This window comes from Staurois parvus, unplaced genomic scaffold, assembly GCF_062004578.1.
Source record: "Staurois parvus isolate SC_StPar_1 unplaced genomic scaffold, SC_StPar_1.0 ptg000166l, whole genome shotgun sequence".
Lineage (NCBI taxonomy): Eukaryota > Metazoa > Chordata > Amphibia > Anura > Ranidae > Staurois > Staurois parvus.
In genome coordinates, this window is record NW_028317962.1 from 309,804 (window position 1) to 329,299 (window position 19,496).

At 40.6% G+C, this 19,496-nt stretch overlaps 1 protein-coding gene across 8 annotated transcripts in view; it reads right to left on the bottom strand.

The window, feature by feature from the left end:
- Positions 1-19,496, bottom strand: part of RASAL2 (RAS protein activator like 2) — a 451,415-nt gene that overhangs the window by 12,149 nt on the left and 419,770 nt on the right. For 6 of the 8 annotated variants that reach the window (XM_089676317.1, XM_089676315.1, XM_089676321.1 and 3 more), the window contains 7 exons: positions 16,137-16,373; positions 14,898-15,099; positions 8,882-9,081; positions 5,867-6,725; positions 3,020-3,157; positions 317-519; positions 141-228 (listed from right to left, as the gene is read on the bottom strand). In XM_089676317.1, coding sequence (XP_089532443.1) covers positions 141-228; positions 317-519; positions 3,020-3,157; positions 5,867-6,725; positions 8,882-9,081; positions 14,898-15,099; positions 16,137-16,373 — 1,927 coding nt within the window. The remainder of the gene's footprint in view (positions 1-140; positions 229-316; positions 520-3,019; positions 3,158-5,866; positions 6,726-8,881; positions 9,082-14,897; positions 15,100-16,136; positions 16,374-19,496) is intronic. The other 2 variants (XM_089676316.1, XM_089676318.1) reach the window with 1 other exon arrangement.

A 19,496-nucleotide genomic window follows, 5' to 3' on the forward strand; every position in this document is an offset into this window, starting at 1 on the left:
GCTGACAGTTCAATGGGACATCTGAAATATACTGATATGACAAGTGACACAGGACAAGTGCATTGTACAAGCTGAGTTTTCTTTGTATGAAAGAAAATAAAGGCATGCATTTAAAAGCTCAGTGGAAGTAAAATATATACCTGTGCATCGATGATTTTTTGCTTTGCATCGATGACAGCCTGCATCTCTGCATGATCCTTCTTCAGTTCCTCCTCTACTGCTATTAGCCTGGAAGGGAAAAGATATGACATGCGTCATCTGAGTCCTATACATATACAAAACCGTGGAGAGGATGAGATCTATGGCCGGGGCTCACCTGCTGATGACACTTTTCATTTGGCTGTCCTTTTCCTCCTGCTGCCGACGCAGCCGCTCCTCACTGTCCTCCAACCGAGATTTGTACTCCATCAACAGTTTCTGCATCTGCTGTTCCTGCACCAGGAGGCGCCGCTCATATTCCTCCAGGCGACGGCTGGAAACCTTCAGTCGTTCTTTAAGCTTGGCAATCTCTTGTTCATACTGAAAAGACAAGACAGGTTTTATTGTCAGGAGGCAAAAATACTTTGGTAGACTTCATGGTGTCTGTGTGTGTGTTGGTGTATGTCAGAGTGTGTGTGTTGGTGTATGTCAGAGAGTGTGTGTGTTGGTGTATGTCGGTGTGTGTGTGTGTGTGTGTGTTGGTGGGTGTGAGCTTGTGTGTTGGTGGGTGTGAGCTTGTGTGTTGGTGGGTGTGAGCTTGTGTGTTGGTGGGTGTGAGCTTGTGTGTTGGTGGGTGTGAGCTTGTGTGTTGGTGGGTGTGAGCTTGTGTGTTGGTGGGTGTGAGCTTGTGTGTTGGTGGGTGTGAGCTTGTGTGTTGGTGGGTGTGAGCTTGTGTGTTGGTGGGTGTGAGCTTGTGTGTTGGTGGGTGTGAGCTTGTGTGTTGGTGGGTGTGAGCTTGTGTGTTGGTGTGAGCTTGTGTGTTGGTGTGAGCTTGTGTGTTGGTGTGAGCTTGTGTGTTGGTGTGAGCTTGTGTGTTGGTGTGAGCTTGTGTGTTGGTGTGAGCTTGTGTGTTGGTGTGAGCTTGTGTGTTGGTGTGCTTGTGTGTGTTTTTGTGTTGTTGGGGTGTGTGTGTGTTGGGGTGTGTGTAAATTTGGATAACATTTTCTTTAGCTTCATAGGGTGCCACTTGCAAAATCTAAATAGTGACTCTTTACAACTGGCTCCATGCTTTAACAAAGAGAATTCCTATTAACCACACAGCTGCCAGACTTGAATTTTACAAAACAATTTGAGCTTTTCAGCTTCAGCACCACTTCCATGTGATTTCTGGTACAGACTTTTCCCACCCTGCACTAAGCTTGTAGTTTGTAACCCCTTAAAAAAAGCTTAAAATGATGCCACGCAAATATTCTAACCGTGCAAAGGTGATGAGCTATGTGTATTCACTTTCAAGCCTTGTAGGTCCAGTTGGTGAAAACGAAATATCCTCTCCACTGAGCATGCACATCTAAGACAGCATTTTCTAGGTAAAGTGAGGTGTGGACTTAAGGACCACTGGAAAGAAGGATAAGGCCAGTAGAAATAGGATCGAATGGCAAGTGTTCCAAGAAATTTCACTATGAACTTTCTAATTGCAAAACAACTGCGATTCTGTTCCAATTAGAGTGCCTTGAAAAAGTATTCATACCCCTTGAAATTGTCCACATTTTGTAATTTTCCAACCAAAAACATAACTGTATTTTACTGGGATTTTATGTGATAGACCAACACAGAGTGGCACATAATTGTGAAGTGGAAGGAAAATGATAAATTGTTTCCAAAATTTTTTTAACAAATGAATGTGTGAAAAGTGTGGCACACATTTGTATTCAGCCCCCCCGAGTCAATACTTTGCAGAACCACCTTTCACTGTAATTACAGCTGCAAGTCTTTTTGGGGATGTCTCTACCAGCTTTGCACATCTAGAGAGTGATATTTTTGCCCATTCTTCTTTGCAAAATAGCTCAAGCTCTGTCACATTGGATGGAGAGTGTCAGTGAACAGCAATTTTCTGGCAAAGTCTTGCCACAGATTCTCAATTGGATTGAGGTCTGGACTTTGACTGGGCCATTCTAACACATGAATATGCTGTGATTTAACCATTCCATTGTAGCTCTGGCTGTATGTTTAGGGTCGTCCTGCTCCGCCCCAATCTCAAGTCTTTTGCAGACTCTAACAGGAAAATCTCAAGGGGTATGAATACTTTTTCAAGGCACTGTAAATTAGCAGAAGCCTACTTTGAATATGTCTACCAATAATTTAATTGTTGATCTCATGGTGTACAAGGAAAAGTGGCAGTTAGGTACATTATAGTAATGCTGGTTTTAGCATACACTTATTGGATGTCTGAGGCTGTCCTATACTGTTTAAATTTCACCCTGGTGGAGCAAGGATGTAGTGCAAAGAGTTAAGCCAGCCATAGATTTGAGAAAATCACAGCTGGTTGAGGAAGGACTGGCCAAGATTGAATCCATGTATGGGCAGGCTGGATCGACGTTGATCGACTCCAGTACCAGCAACCGGTCATATTTTCGGCATGTGGTTAGTGCCTGCAGCTATAACCACCAGCAGTAATCATTATGTTCTGCTACACGGGAAGGCTTCCCACCTATAGAGCACAACAGTGCTGCAGGAGGGATTCCTCCATCAACACTGACTGTGCTGATGGGGGAATCAAGCTATTTTCTTTCCTGCAACCCGTTTAAAGGAAAGAAAATTACATAAGCTATGGCTTGAACAGAGTTATATGAGATACCAGCAATTATGTTTTTTTTAACCTTAGATCTCATTGTGAATTAATCCCCTAAGAAATTCACATATCACACAGCCAAGGGCCAGGCTTAAACATATAGGAACATCCCTGTATGCATAGAACCAACAACATGACACGCCTGGGCTAAGTCACGGCACTCAGTGAGTCAAATCACAACAGAGAACAGAAAACCACATCTACCATATAAAGCACAATAACCCAGGAATTAAATCTGCCCAGGCCTCTTACCTTTTCAGCAGGTTTGGCTTCATCTTTGTTTTGGTCCAAGGTTTCCTCCTCTTCATCCTCATACTGACCATTATTAAGTACCCAAGCTGCTGTTCTTTCCACCGGGGACATTGTGGCTGAGTCCACTGGAGACTGTACCTGGAAAATCACAACAGTGGTTAAAAGATGTAATTATTTCCCATATTTACAGTTTGGTCCACACCTTCTACTGATTTTGCGTAAACCAGTCATGTAACAAATATATAGGCTGCTGCTGATTATCTCTCCTTCTGAAGATGCCTGGCTTACCTGCTGATGCTTTGACTGCAATGTTTTGAGTTATGGATCTTTTTCTGGGTCTGAGACTCAGAAATATGGAACCAAGCATACCAGGAAAGCTAGAATGTTCCAAATATGACTGGTCATAAAAGGTATTATACAGTGTGTATTAATCATACTATTCCATCTATGCTAAATATGTGTGTGCGCGTGTGTGTATGTGTGTACGTGTGTGTCTGTACGTGTGTGTGTGTGTGTACGTGTGTGTATGTGTGTACGTGTGTGTGTGTGTGTACGTGTGTGTGTGTACGTGTGTGTATGTGTGTAAATATATATATCTTAGGAGCATGTTAACGCATGTTTTAGACAAATTTAACACACATTGTGAATTACCCACATTCAACTAGAGCATCTTTGGGTATAGGACTGTGTATATGGAGGTTTTTATTGGTTTGTTTTTTTGGGGATTGGTTCAATAAGGGCTCGTTCACAAATGACTATTTCTAACTCTTGCCAAATGCCCCTATAGCATTTGACAAGCGTTAGACAGGTGTTTGATAAGCAATTTTAACGCTCCTCAAATGCCCCATGTGCGATTTTGAAGTGGTTGATAGGCATTTGCCAAGTGTTAAAGCCGCACCACAAATTCTTATAATGAAGTTAAATAGTCTTAACGCTCCGCAACCACCTGGCAACCGCGTTGCAACTGCACCGTAAATGCCTGCCAGGCGTTTGCAGAGTGGCACCATAGACTTGAATGGGAGGCTTCAACTCCTCCTGACTAAACACGAGACGTCCGTTTTGCGGTGACACAAAGCAACTTTAACTCTTCAGTGTGAACAGCACTGTGTGCTGCCATGTGCAGAATTTTCATAGGTGTTTGAGAAGCGTTAAAAATGCTTCCCAAACACCTGTCTTACACCTACTGAGAAAGCTTGTGTGAACTAAGCCTTAGATGCATTTGTGTCATTTTTTTCAATGTAACTATGTAATGCTGCTAAACTGACTTTTATGAAGACCTTATAACTGGGTATAGTAGGGAGATTTAATAAAACTGGAGCTCTCAGAATCTGGTGCAGCTGTGCATGGTAGCCAATTAGCTTCTAACATCAACTTGTTCAATTAAACTTTGACAATAAATGCTGTTTGGTTTTTATGCAGAGCTGCACCACATTTTGCAAGCTCCAGTTTTAGTAAATCAATCCTATAGTGCTCTCTGGTCCTTTGACACCATATTTTGCAGGATATGTTCACTTAGAACAACTAAGAAGGAAAGTGACCCCAAAATGGGCAGCACAGTGGCTAAATGGTTAGCACTTCTGCCTGGCAGTATTAGGGTCGTTGGTGCGAATCCCAGCCACGGCACCTCCTGCCTGGAGTTTGCATGTTCTCCCTGTGCGGGTTTCCTCTGGGTATTCCAGTTTCCTTTCACACTTCAAAGACATGCTGTTAGGTAAATTGGATCCTGTCTAAATTGGCTCCTAGTATGTGTATGTATGAATGTAAGTTAGGGACTTTAGATTGTACACCCCTTGAGGGTTAGGGACTGATGTGAATGTACCATATATATGTAAAGTCCTGCATAAATTGATGGCGCTATATAAGTACCTGAAATAGGTAAATAGATAATAAAATGTGGCAACTAAGATCTAGAAGTCTAAATAAACGTTTCTCGGTATTACCTCTAGAAAATGCTCTAGAGGGCGCCAATGCATAAACAGATCGTCACAATCCAAGCTAATTCTGAATGAACATTTGCAATCACATCGGAATTTCATATATTTTTATGACCAAATGTCTGTCAGGATACTTGTGTTCATGTTTCTAGCAAATCAAAATACTGGATCACCTTAGAAATATAAGATGAATGCAAACTCCTATTCTAGTATCATGAAGTACATAGGAAGTGACGGGTGCAGTAAATATTGAAAGCATAACTTAGGCAGCAATAAATAGTGACTATGTGTACAACATATTTTTAGACCTTCTTCATTCCCTAGGTTTAATAGGATAATTACTCTTGTAAACAATGAGTTCCTAAATGTTAAACCAATAAAAATAGAAGAATTCAAGATTTATGAAACTGATCACCTACGCAAACAGCAACCTCACTGACTGTAATAAACATATGAAGTGGAAAAGAAAGACAGATCCCAGCAGCAGTGTTCTGTAGGGAGGAAATGGATTCCTAGCATCCTGCACAGAGAATAGGGAGGAGACACTATGCAGCATTCTTTACAGGGACAGGTTCAGTATTATTACATAAAACAGAAGGGAAGGAGATGGATTCAGAATATTCTGTATGGAGGTGGAAGAGACAGAATCATCAGCATTATAAATGGGAAAAGTAGAAACTATACTGCAGAATTCAAGAAAAAACAGATTTCAATGAATCATTTTTTTCAGATCATGACTTCTTTAGTTAATAATGATTTAAGATTTAAAGACAAGCATGCCAAGGGCAGCAATAAAGGTTAAATGAAGTATTTAGGAACACATGTCTCCATCTCACACTTCGTTTAACATTTTCATATGACAATCCTTACAGTCCAGCTTTTTTTTGCTGGAACACAATACAAGACTGCTCACCTGCTGTGTTTGCTGGCGATGAACGGCTCGGAGCTTTGGAACAGGACTCTCACGGGAAGAGGTTGATTGTTGTCTGGACCGGTTCCCATTCTGAACAGGCTCCGCTAGCAGTGTGGCAGAAATACCAGACATGCTGCCCGTGCTACGTATAGAGGCACTGTGTGGCAAAGACTGGGGGGCCTTGGCTCGAGCCCCCAGAGCTGCTTGGTCAGTCTTCCGGATCTGGGCTTGCCCCGTGCTATTCTGACGTGGCAGTGCTATAGGAATGGGCCTTTCAGGCATAGTGTGCCGCCTGCTGAAGTCCTCACTTTGTGTACTCCTTTTAGTGAAGTCTTCCATGCTGCTATTGCTGGGTCCACTAAGGATAAACTCTTCGCTGTTGCTCTGGCTCCGTGAGCTGGCAGTGCTTAGGTTTTCAAGGCTTGAGTCCACTGAAGCCTTGGGCATGGTGGGTGGGGGGTTATTGAGATGGTAAACAGGGTTTTGGAAAGACAGTGGCTGCAAGCTGTTCTGCTGACTCAAAGCTGGGTGTAAGGGTCTCCTGACCTGAGGAGCACTCTGTGGTGTGCTCTGGCTGTCTCGCAGTTGCTTTATGGTGGCTATGTGTGCAATAGACAACTGGCTGCCAGTTAAACGCAAAGGTGGCTCCTGAACGACAGAGGAACGCTCACTGTGATTCACAGTAGAGTCTTGCAGGTCCATCAAGGAAACACTACGTCCATTAGGAAGCACATTTTCTCTTTCATCTTTATCTGAGTAAGACATGCTTTGGGTAGAGGCCTGTTGGACAAGCAGTAACGTCTTCCCCCTGAAGTAGTCTTGGGTTTCAATGGTTGGAGACTTCAGCTTAAGAAGGTCACTACAAGATAAAAAAAAAAAGATATGCATGGTCACTTTGATAAGCTACAAAAAGGGCAGAAGGAAAATCTACATCTTTATCTTAAAGTGTTAATAAACCCAGGACCCTGCAGTCACTATATCTAGCCTCCCACAGTACACAGAATATGGAGATGCAATTCTTTCTGTAAATATAAACTACGAAATACCTTTTCTGATCAGCAGTTGGAGCAGTCTTGTGACTTATATCAGTGTCCAGCAGAGCACTGGTGATAGCATGCAGGAGGCGTTTTCATTATCCCCTAAGAGGCTGCAGGACCCTGACCCTCAGTTTGGACAGTGCTGATTGGCCCTGTGCTGATCACATGCACTCTCCAAAGGAAAAAAAAAAAAAAAAACCTTTCTAGCAATACACATCAAACTGAGCATGTGTAGAGTGACTCCAAATCTCTGTTCTATCAAAAGATATTGAGGGGACAATAGAAGAAGGGGAAGATCAGAGAAGAGGATAAAAAATACTTGTTACACAATGTGGAGAATTAACCCCTTAGGTTCCACCGTGAGTATAACAAGCATGCTTTACTGCATATACAGACTGATTTTTACTGTTGTGGGTTTAGTAACACTTTAAGAAGAATTTATGAGGGCCTTGAATTTATAAAAGTTTGCTTTTTTATTTTTTTAAACATAATAGGTTTAAAAATTCCAGCATTTCACAGATCGGTGCCTAGAAATCTGTAGGATTACTTTTCTATTGCTGGTGACTGCACAGCAACTGACTTTTATAGGTGCATGCAAAACAGACTTCTTGCCTTCGGTAAAAGAGGGATATTCAAAGGAAAATCTACAGGTTATATTCCGTACCTGATATTTGCACTGGTAAATAAATTGTGTCCTAATTACTTAATGTATTCATGAACAACCTGGAATTCAAAAAAGGTTCTTCCATAGCATTTTTATTTCTTAATAAAAGGTCTGAAGGACTTTCAACTCTTTCCTGATTGTAATCTGATGAGTGGTGTTGCTTTGCACAATACCCTGTGCTGAAGGAACATTAATCCATGAAACTGTGAGCAGCTGCTACTGGTTACGTTCAGCTGTCACCGACAGCTCTGGTCTTCTTTAACATTTGGGAATTACAGTGGTTCTCTTCACGTGATCACTATTGTCAGCTATGACATAGCCATCACATACAAGCTGGAGACTCCACTCACAAAATATACCTTCAGCCTGCAGATGACACAGCAGACTGAAAATGGCGGTGTGCTTCAGTTTGCTAATAATAATACTTTTGAGTACAAATTTATTTTTTAAATACAATAAAAAAAGTGTAAAGAAAAAAATAAACATTTTTATTTTCTTCACATCTGCATTTGTCAGGAAAAAAAAAGTGTTTTTTTTTTTTAAATTAAAACTATGTAGCAAAAAAACCCCCCCAAAAAACGGTACGTTAGGGCTGATACATTCAAGCCTGGGCACCTAGGCGTTGCAGACTCTTGGCTATGATAGGGTTAATAACCAAAAGTTGCTAACATATACATGTAAATCTGTATTTTGCTTAGAATCGTATTCCTCAACCAGAAATCAATTCTGTATTTGAGTTGTTTGCTTTTAAAACCTCAATTATCTGAAGGACTGCATTTTCTTCAATGGAGCCATCTGATACGTTATTGCTCATCCACTTGTGTGTAATTTTCTACTTCAGTTATTGAGCATGTAAAAATGGGCTTTTTCATCAGTGCAGTCACCATAAGTACAACTGGTACTGTCCAAAGCAAAACACCTTGCCTAGGTTGCCCTATTTTACATAGAATACTTTCTTGCTTTACTGGAACGTTCCTGGCTTAGAATATTAAAAAAAATATATATATATATATAATATACATATATATATATATGCGATTTACAACATTGTATCTCTGTTGATGATGGGAAAACAATGTGGTCAATAACCACACAGGAAAAAGATGCCTCTATGTCCTGGCTACCTAAAGGCACAGGCCGTCTTTGCCAAATGCTAAACTGAGCCCTGGTTTGCAGAAATTTGTGCACACAAAGAAAACTATTTATCCAACAGGCCAGGCTGGAGATCAATAAAACAGAAACCTACAAGTAGGATTTTGAAAAATCAGTTATTCAGTCTGATCATACTACAAATAAAAAATGAATTATACTTACTTGTCAGCAGGATCCTCAAAAATCTTCTGAAGTCCGGAAGAGAGGCTTCCACTTACATTTGGACTGGAGCTATGCTCACTGAACCGTCGCAGCTGCTGCTGGATGGGAGTGGGATTGGTCAGAGATTTGGTGATGTCAGCAAGGATGCGCGGCAATGGTCCCAGTTTTTCCACGGTGGCCTGTAGGAAGGAATTTTCACCCTGATTGGATAATATGCGTGGAAACATCCGCCAAAGTGATGGGGAAGGCCAAGTGGGGTTCGGAGGGCAGGTGTTTTTTTTTTTTTTTTTCATATGAGTGTGTGAGCGCATGAGGCATGAGCGTAGAGCCGAATTATCAACCACGATGTGACGGATGGAGGAAGACGGGGTGCAGCCAGGCATCGGGGTAGGAAAAGGGGGAAGGGGAGAAAAGGAAATAGAGAAGAAATTAGGATTGCTCAAAACCAGAAAGAAATTAATTCATGCTTAACGTAACTAAAACTATGCCATTCCAACTGAAAACAGACATGCAAAGCTACGTACTACAACAAAACGCAAAAAAGAAGAAGGAAAAGGATTGTGTTTGCATCCAGACATTACATGGGTTAAAGGTTAAACATGGCAGCATGCGCACATTTTAGACAAAGGAGGGAGGACAGAAAGGTGATCAGAGTTACTGGAAGAAACAGGGATCCAAGGAATCAGCCAGGTGTTCTTTTTTTGGTCTGTTAGAGACACCGTTGCCCGTGATCTATGAAGGCAGGACATGTGTGGACTTTATGTAAAACAAGGTGATCAGAAAAGGACACATCAACCAATGAGATAATGAGGGGGTTCCAGACACCACAACACAGCTAGCGACAGTACCACATATCAGAAAACACAACAAAAATAGATCAATTGTTGGAAAACCCAGTATGGCCCACTTTAACAATCAACTTACCAACGTTTGCTAAGGAAAAGAATCTGGTCAATACACAGCATATGGTGTAAATTCATATATATATATATATATTTTTTTAACAGCTTTTAGTATTACGGTGAAATGATTGTTAATTGTACCAATTGCCTATAAACAGTTCAGTCCACAGTAGCGGGCTTTGCTGACCTACATGAGTGTCTCTGCCCAGGGTGCTTATTCCCTGGAAGGCAAGTCTGCTCCTGAGGAGTAAGTGACATTACTACTGTGAAATTCACCATTTCAAATGATAAAGAACATTGAAAAGTTTAACCTTCTTTTAATCGTTGGGGTCATGGACACATGGTTGGTGACAAATAGGTGGGTTCTGTAACAAAGAATGTTCACGCAAGCCTAGAGCTACATAATCACTTAATAAAACCCTAGATATGACTGCTTTCATCGCGTGTGGGGGATGGGTATAATGTAATGCTGAGGTTCCTCTGAAAAAAATTTCTATTTAAAAGCAGCATTCCAAGCTACCAACTTTTTAATTTATCTACAAGCTTCTTCCCTTGAAGCTTGTTCGTTAAGCTGGCCATACTAGCTCAATGGAGAAAAAAAAACAAAAAACATGTCCCCCATCCACAAACAAGGTGGATGTCAGAATCTCCCTTGCTGGGACATTGTATACGGACAGTGGGACCCGCAGCTGTCAGAAATCACAATTCAGTGGCTGAAGTTATTTGTCCAAGAAAAATTTTCCAACATGTCCCTGTACCAGAAGTTGATAAAATGACCGACTTCTGTCAGGCGGAGATGGACACACACTGAAATTTGTCTGGTCCCTGCTGAATTTTGACCAGTGTATGGCCAAATTCAGTTCTAACTATATGTTTATTAAATATATTATACAGGAAATGTTTCCTCTCCAAAAGGGTCCCTTTGGGCATCTTGTCAGTTCAACAGGATCCTTCTAAAAGCATGTGCTATTGAAAAGCTAACTGGGCTACTGTCTTTTCTACTTAAACCAGCAGTTTCTACAAAGCAATTTTCACTATAGTGTTTACTTGCAGCAAATAAATCCCCCCCACTCCACTCAACAAACTACTGGCTAAGGAGTCATCGAGAACCCTTGGACCGCTGACCAGTCCAGCAAACTCCAGGATACGATTTACTTTCACCCCCCTCTGCAGTGGATATGATCTTAACTACTTTCCTGCCGTCCTATAGCAGAAGTACTGCTACAGGACGGCAGGGCTGCGCAAAATCATGTATATATACACGTGATTTGCATTTACGGGTAGGGGGCATGCGCGTCACCCTACCTGCTCCACTATTGGCGGCTAGGGATTTCAATCACCAGGTTCCGGCCAGCAGTCAGCGATTGTCGGGTAAAGCTGACGGGGTAGAGACCTGTGTGTAAACAACACAGGTCTCTCTCCTGTCAGCATAGACATGCTGTTTTGTATCTCTCTGCACAGCAGAAAGATACAAAACAGCATGTCTTCCTAGTAAAACACAGCACACAGTAAAAACACACACAGCCCACAGTTAACCCTTTGATTGCCCCAGATGTTAACCCCTTCCTGCCCAGTGCCATTAGTACAGTGTCAGTGCTTTTTATTAGCACTGATCATTGTATTAGTGTCACTGAGGATGTTCGTGGCAGTTAGTCAGTTCCCAGTGTCAGAATACCTACTGCAGTCCCGCTGTAAGTCGCTGATTGCTGCCATTACTAGTGTAAAAAAAATAAAAATAAAAATTCCAGTATATACCGCCATTTGCAGATGCCATACCTTCCACATAAACCAATTAATTTACATGTATTGGGATTTATTTTTAGCAAAGACATAGCAGGATACATTTTGGCTTAAATTTATGAAGAAATTAAATTAAAAAAAAAAATTTTATTGGGTAGGTTTTATAGAAAAAAGTCAAAAATATTGGGTTTTTTTTTTTCAAAATTGTTGACATTTTTTTGTTTATAGCGCAAAAAATAAAAAACTCAGAAGGTGATCAAATACAACCAAAAGAAAGCTCTATTTGTGAGAAAACAATGCCATAAATTTAATTTATGTACAGCGTTGCATGACTGCGCAATTGTCAGTTAAAGTAACGCAGCGCCTTATCATAAAAAAATGTCCTGGTCAGGAAGGGGGGTAAATACACTGGAGGGCAAGTGGTTAAAACAAAAAAAAACGCACACACAGCATGTGCTTCATTCACTCCCTAGTTTACTATTTAATCAATCAGCAGTACTTATTAGTGGCACAAAGTATTCTTCTAAATGTGAAAACGTTCATGCTACTATGTAACAAACCCCCCCCAAAATGACTAAAGCAGAATACATTTCAGTAAACTCACATGCAGAAAAATTGCCTGACTGCATTGGGATTATGTCCCTGTAACACAACCCAATGCAACGTTCATGGAATCCACAATGGCATCAGTTTTACAGGCTTCATTGACAGAATTCATTGACATTGGCAGAATTCATTGACATATATTTGACAGGTTAATTTTTTGACCTACAGCTGACCTCCTTCTGACCTACATTTGAATTTCTTCAAGTGGTTTTACATTTCTATAGACCTGAAGGGGAAAGCAAAATCCATTTGAAACCAACAAAAGGCCACTGACACAGTACTGTGCTGTATAGCACAGATGCATTGGCAGCTATTGTATCCATGCACTAGGAAGTCATTCATTTCAATGTGTAGTACTGCAACACAGGTTTGAAGCCAGCACCAGAGAAAAGGTTTTACCCAAGTAGGAAAAACACCTAAGTCTTATTAATAAAAAAATAAATTCTTAGGATTGAAGACAGCAGAGGTGGATTGCACTGAATTGAATACTAAACATCTTTGACTAATCTTCAATTTTTGTCAGTTTTCTTACTGAAATTAATGTGCGTCAAGTGAAATCAGTAGTGTGGATGGAGGAACCTCACCTGTTGGTTAGTGGAATCTCGTGGTTTCTGTGGCTATCAGGATACCCAAACAGGGACTACATCTGAAAGGATGCAGTTATTGTTTGCCCAACAATTTTCCACCCAGCTCTTTTGATTGTGAAGTCGTAATTTGTCAAACCCAGTGATATTGACATTGCCACTCATGGCTTGAAATTCCGCCGATTTTGCAGCCTTGTATGCTTTCCATGATTCTATGACGGTGTCTTTGGAATAAATAAAAAGCACTAAAGCTTTCTCCTGAAAAATACTGCAGTACACGCTCTGCCATTTATATCACTCAGTCACGGACACGGCTCAATGAGGACATAGTGCTTAAAGGTGGATTTATCTACCTCAAAATAAAACCCCAGCTTCCCATAAAAATGCAGCATTCAGGAAATGTTCATCTACAGCCAGGAATACAGATCCACTGCACAAAATCCCTTATGCTGTTCTACCAGCAGCTTTGCCAATGACATAGAGCACATGCACACAGGGCTTAAAAAAAAAAAAAAAAAAAAAAAAGCTGCTTTTACAGGTGTTCAGCATTTTTTGTTTTCTTTTTTTTAGCATGTAAAAGTACCTCTACTTAAGCCTATGTGTCTATGCATTAGTTACTAGAGGAGCAGAGTTTACAAGCTGAAAAAAAAAAATCAGCACCAGAGTGTTTAGGAGAGGAGCTTTTGGGCAGAAAAAACACTTAAAGCGCATAAATGCAGGTAAACGCACCTAAAAGCTAAGTGCATTTAGCGCTTGAGCATGCATTCATTACAATGGCTAGAATAAATGAATATTCTGGCCAATGGAATTCATAAATGCCAATGGAATTCATAAATGCTAGACGCACCTAAATGCATGAGCAATATGTGGCTTTAGGTATGTTCAAGCTGCTTTACTCCTTGCAGGAAAAAAGGCGTTCAGAGGAGAAACTCAAATGCCCAGTGTGTATGAGGAGTTAAAATGCATCATGGGAGATGTAGGTTACTAGCAGTGTACGTAACTGCTGTTTTATATTTTAAGTAAATGTCAACATCTCTGAAAAGTGGAAACAGCAAATAATGTTTCTACTTTTTCAACCAGGGTCCCTTCAGGTTTCTTCAGGGGTGCCCTGACAAAATGCCTGAAAATAGCCCAAAATTGTATACAAGCCAGTAGGTGGATCAAGCCTGCCTTTTAGTTACAAAAAGTCACAGGTTTTCATTGTGCACCATTACAACCTTCTAGCTGCCAGTGTCCTGACAACCAATGATGCCATTGGTTGATTAGGAGGACATCGGGCCTGTGCACAGTATCCTTGTTTGCTCCTACCCTGCCCCTCTCTATCAGCACTGGGGTCACATTAGCTGAGTGAGAGAAATTGAGGAAGAGGAGAAACATTGGCATACTAGTCAGTATCAGTGTGCCAAATTGTATTTGCTCTGGAAAAAGAAATGACCTCTGACGTTGGTGTCCTATGTGTTTGGTTGTTGCTGCCTTGGCTGAAAAAAGGTTAAAAAACGCTGCTCTAAATCATTGATGGCTTCAGATAGCACACTAAAACATCAATAGTTCTATTTTTCTGCAGCATATTACACAAGGTTTTATCGATGGCGATACTTTTTGTATTTGTTAACATTATTATGTCACAGACAGAGAAGCTTACTATTATTATTGGGCTTTTTTAAATCAAACATATTATGAGACAAGAGAGCTGTCATTTGCGGCCTCCTGAAAATGCTTCTGTCTGGCTGCCTCTGGTTTCTGTAAGCTATTGCCTGGCCCAGAACAAGCACATCAAAGGACCGAAGCCAAAAGATCAGGCAAGGGTAACCAGGCAACTAGCATTTTCAGAAGGGACCGTTCAGGTATTTCTCAAGCAAAAGGCTTCTGTGACTGAAGCAGTTATGCACAACTTTGTCTCTGCCATTTGTAAGAAGCCAGAATATAATTCAACTTGAATGACTCAAATGAAATATCACTTTTGGGTCTAGGAAATCTAATACTACAGTAAGTTGTCAGACTGTTCATATATAACTGTGTCTGGTATGAATCATGGCTGCCAAGTCACCTCTGGTCATTAATTTTGTGCCGAAGAGATAAAAATCTCACTAACATGCTTTTATGATCTCCAAAGCTATTTTATAATAGTCCAGATTTTTCATTAAAAAGGAGCCTAGAATTGGAATAGTCTTTGGAATGTGTTACCTTATCTAACTGCGACACCACTTCCCATAGGAGACAATGTAGCACAGAAAGTTCCCGGCCAAGGTCAATGTAGCCTTCAAAGCCTGGAGTGTTAGAGATAGTGTCTGGATTGGAGATTTCTTGCAGGAAGCGTTTCATTCCTCCCCACTCGTGCTCCAAAAAGTCATTCATGAAGGCCATGTATTCTTCCTTATTACCAAATCTGCATCAAAGGACACAATAATCATAAGTAATTACATAAAGGAGATACATTTGTAAAATCCATTAATGATGCCACATGATATCCAATGACAAAGCGGGCAAACACTGGATTGTATTGTCCCAGTACAATGATGATGCTGGACTTTTAAGTGGCGCTGACTTTTATTTTGTCTAGCTGGCTGTCCTGCCAGTTGAATCCCTATAACTTGGTGTGTCTTCATGTTCTGAATGTCCATGAAACAGAGTTTGTGAAATGCAGATCAGTGTGTTCAATGGTTTACCCACTCTCAGAATCCACTGAAGCCTCACCCACACTGGATCATGGGTTCAGGGAATGGAATAATATGACCTGAGTTTGCAGTCGGGCCCAGAAGAATGAAAAGATGACCAGTTCTAGTCCCAAGGGATATATACAGAACAAAAAAAAAGTGCTTTGTCCAACCATGTCATAGCAAAAGCTTTGCTTTAATCTAGTGCTATTCCCCGGAAAAGAATTACTTTTCCTTTGATTTCTTGCCTCTCCTTTCAGCACCGGAAAAAGTAGGAATGACCTGGTACTTCCAGGTATAAAGGAACATGCAAATTGCTGCATGTGAGAGCATGGGAACAATCAGCATGGTCACATGTAGAGTGTATAAGTTACAACTCCAGTGACTCACAGTTTACATGGGATTTACCTTTGCACCTGGGAGCCGACAATACAATGGTGGAGTGAAAGGGAGAGAAGTATAGTCTGTTGGGGAGGGATACATTAAAGTGAACCTGCTGCACAGAATCAATTTATGTTATTCATACAGTAGATTTTCTCACTTTACCATGCTACAATTTTTTTTTCCAACAGAATGATCACTTCACTGATGGGTACGGTTGCCTGGAGATGCTCTTTAAAATATGTCTCAACCTTTCACATATGTAGGTAGCTATGCATAATTATTTCCACAACATATTTAGAAATGGATTCTGTATTTACAGATGCTCACTAAAGGTCAATAATATCGATTAGCAAAAGCTTAATAAAGTATCATTATAACCACTTACTTAGCAAAGTTGGCCAGATTCTGGATAACCTTTGCAATTAAAGTCAGAGTTCTGGAGGTGCGATCATCAGGGTATTCTTGCATGAGGCCAAAGAGACTCGGAGACATGATCGATGGACACAGGAATCGGAGGAAGAGGGAGGCACTGATCAGTCTCTCACTGATATCCTGCTTCCCCCGGTTAATACACTGCTGTTTCCAAGAAGCAAACACCTCCTTCAACTCCCGGGGGAAAACACTAACAAAATGCAAAGAGAGGTCAGTTACAGGCCCTGCTACTGTCCAGCTATACAACTCTACTGCATGGCGAATATTGACATGTTTTGTGAGGGGTGAATCAATTATATGCCCTGCTACTATACAGATATAAAACTCTTAACGCAAAATGGATATTTATGTTTTTGGTGGATACTGGAGGGTGGAACAATTTTACCATTGAACTCCAGTGAGGATATTTCTGTGCTGAATTCCGTGGCATGTACACCAGCAGAAAGCCATTGTACAGGTAGAAAGTAAAAACCCAAAAGTGAGAGGGAGCACCCAAAACTCCAAGTTAGGCCAGAATGGACCTAGGGACTGAGGCTGGGAGATCATTACAGCCTCTCTAAGAAGCCTCTAAGAAGAAGATGACTGATCTTACTGCACTCAACCAATAAGTGGAATATCATTTGGGTGATTCTCATAGTGCCCCTGTACTTAATCACAATTAAAAATAGAGAAGCAGTTTTGGAAATAGGCCCTTATGTCAAAGGCCATGTTTTTTTTTTTTTTTAAAACAAATACTTCCATGTGCATTTAGCCCATCATAGGGTGACGAAAGAAATGGGACATTAAAACGTACCCCAAGGAAGGAATACAAGGTACAAATAAAAACACGTTTTAATTACTCATTAAAAAAACCCTTTCATGTCGTTAAAATATCATACTATATTCCAGATACTGTATATGTAATCAACATTTAGCACGTTAAAGTCATCAATGCGATTTCAGATCGTGAAATGCGTCAATGACTTAACACGCTAAATGTTGATTTAAAAATTCTCTTTTAAACTTTGAAAATAAAAGCTAGAAGCTGATTGGTTGCCATGCACAGTTGCTCTAGATTTTGGTTGCTCCTATCTTGGTAAATTTCCCTTCAGAGTCTCTATACTGCTCATTACAAATATTTAGCTATATTACTACAGAAAATACTCCTACCAGAATATCTTTTAAGGTATGGATTTCTAGAAGTATAAAAAATGCCACATTGAATTTCCAGACAAGAACCTTACCTCTGAGCTGATGTTGATTACTCACTAATTAACAAATCAGTCTAATATTCACCCTTCTCATCTTCAACCCATATTTATCTCTAGTTATCATTCTGTATTTAGTACTGTTACTAATACAGTTTATTTTGTTCAGTAGTCAAACCAAAATGTATGTTCCTGCTGCCAATTATATGAAAAAAAAAATACTTTTGCTCACATTTAACATGTTTTCTTTTAAATTATACTGTTTATCAAAACATTGCATGTCGGGGATGCATTTGCATGGCACTCATATTGAGAATTGGAGAAGTAAACGTTTCATACAAGGGGGCTTTGTGTGCCGAAAACAGATCAGGTCATTGTGTGGTAAAAACAAAGATCACATTCAGGCTGACATAAAAAACATTGACACCATCATAATATGGTACTATGACAATGTGACTTGGCCTGGCAAACTGTCAAACCAACATTTCTTCCAGCAGTCCGTTATGTTCCTTACAATCAATCTGTGCTACTTCAGCTGCCGTGGAGCTGTTACTCTGTATTCTAAAGAGAACTGTTTCTACTGCACGTTAGAAACCCAAACCCCCCCCAATATACAAGTCACAAAAGGAAAATCTATTGTCATTTCTCAATTGGGTTGTTTCTCAGTACAAAAAGAAAAAAAAAATCAAACGCTTTGTGGTTTAAAGTATAGCTAAAGGAAAATCCTTTTTTTTTTTTTCTTTTTAAAGTGAAAGTAAAAGAAAATCCAAAATTTTGGATTGCCCCCAGAAAGATAATAGAGGTTCCAATGGTGACATTAGTTCTGGTGACCTAGGGGTTTCCAAGGGATTCACTTAATTTCCAGGGATTTTAGCTCACTTCTTGTTTTGGCTATGGCTCAGGAAGTGAAGGTAAATCCCCCCATTGGAACACAAATAGCAAAAAAAAAAATAAACTGACAGGAGTTATAACCCTCCAAAATAGCTCAAGCTCTGTCAGATTGGATGGAAAGCATCTGTGAACAGAATTTCTTCTGGCAAGAGCACGTATTGATGTGCCATCCTGGAGGAGTTGGACTGGCTGTGCAACCTCTGTAGGGTCCATACTACTATTAGTGACACTGACCCTAGCCAAATGCAAAACTAGTGAAAAACAGTCAGAAAAGATGAGTAGGGAAAAAAATGTCAGTGGCCTCCACCTGTAAAAACATTCCTGTGTTGGAGGCAGGGGCGGACTGACCATTCGGGCCCTCGGGCACTGCCCGAGGGCCCAGAGTCAGTAGGGGGCCCCCATGAAATGCCCTGGTACCTTTTACAGGCTTTTTTGGGTGTGCTTTGAGTGTGGGCAAGGACACAGGGGTCCCACAAGCCCCTATTGCCTGGGGGCCCCATGAGTTGTCAGTCCGCCCCTGGTTGGGGTTCATCTCATTGTTGCCCATCTAGTGCACCTGTTGTTAATTTCGTTAACACCAAAGCAGCTGAAACGGATTAAAAACCCCCTCTGCTACTTAACTGACCAGATCAATATCCCAGGAGTTTAATTGACTTGATGCTATACTCTGATTAAAAAGTGTTCCTTTACGTGTGCGTGTGTGCACATATCATCTGTGCTTTACCTGTTTGCCAGGTGTTCTGCTTTAAATGAATGAATGTCAGGAACACAATTTGATTGTTTATTACAACTTTCACAATTGTAGCATACTTTTACCAAATATCCTATAGACCGCAATTGCCTTGTATGCAAAATTTCTATATAAAATTGTATATATAAATTATTATAAATTTCAAATAATTGTAGACTGAAATGATTTTCTGTTAGTTATGTAAAGTGATTTTAATGTACCAATAATGAAGCAATGTAATTTGTGTTTGTTAAAGTGATTCTAAAGGCTATTTTGTTTTTTTTTTAATACCAAACATGTCATTCTTACCTGCTCTGCTTTGCAAAGGACAGCCCCAATCCTCCTCTTTTGAGGTTCCCCCACTGGTGCTTATGGCCCCTCCCCCCTTCTGAGTGCCCTCATAAGCAGCTTGCTAAGACGGCACTTGTGCGTGCTCGCTCCCAAGCCGGCTGTGTGTGTCCATTGACACACAGAGCATGTCTGGGCCCCACACCCCCATTCTCTC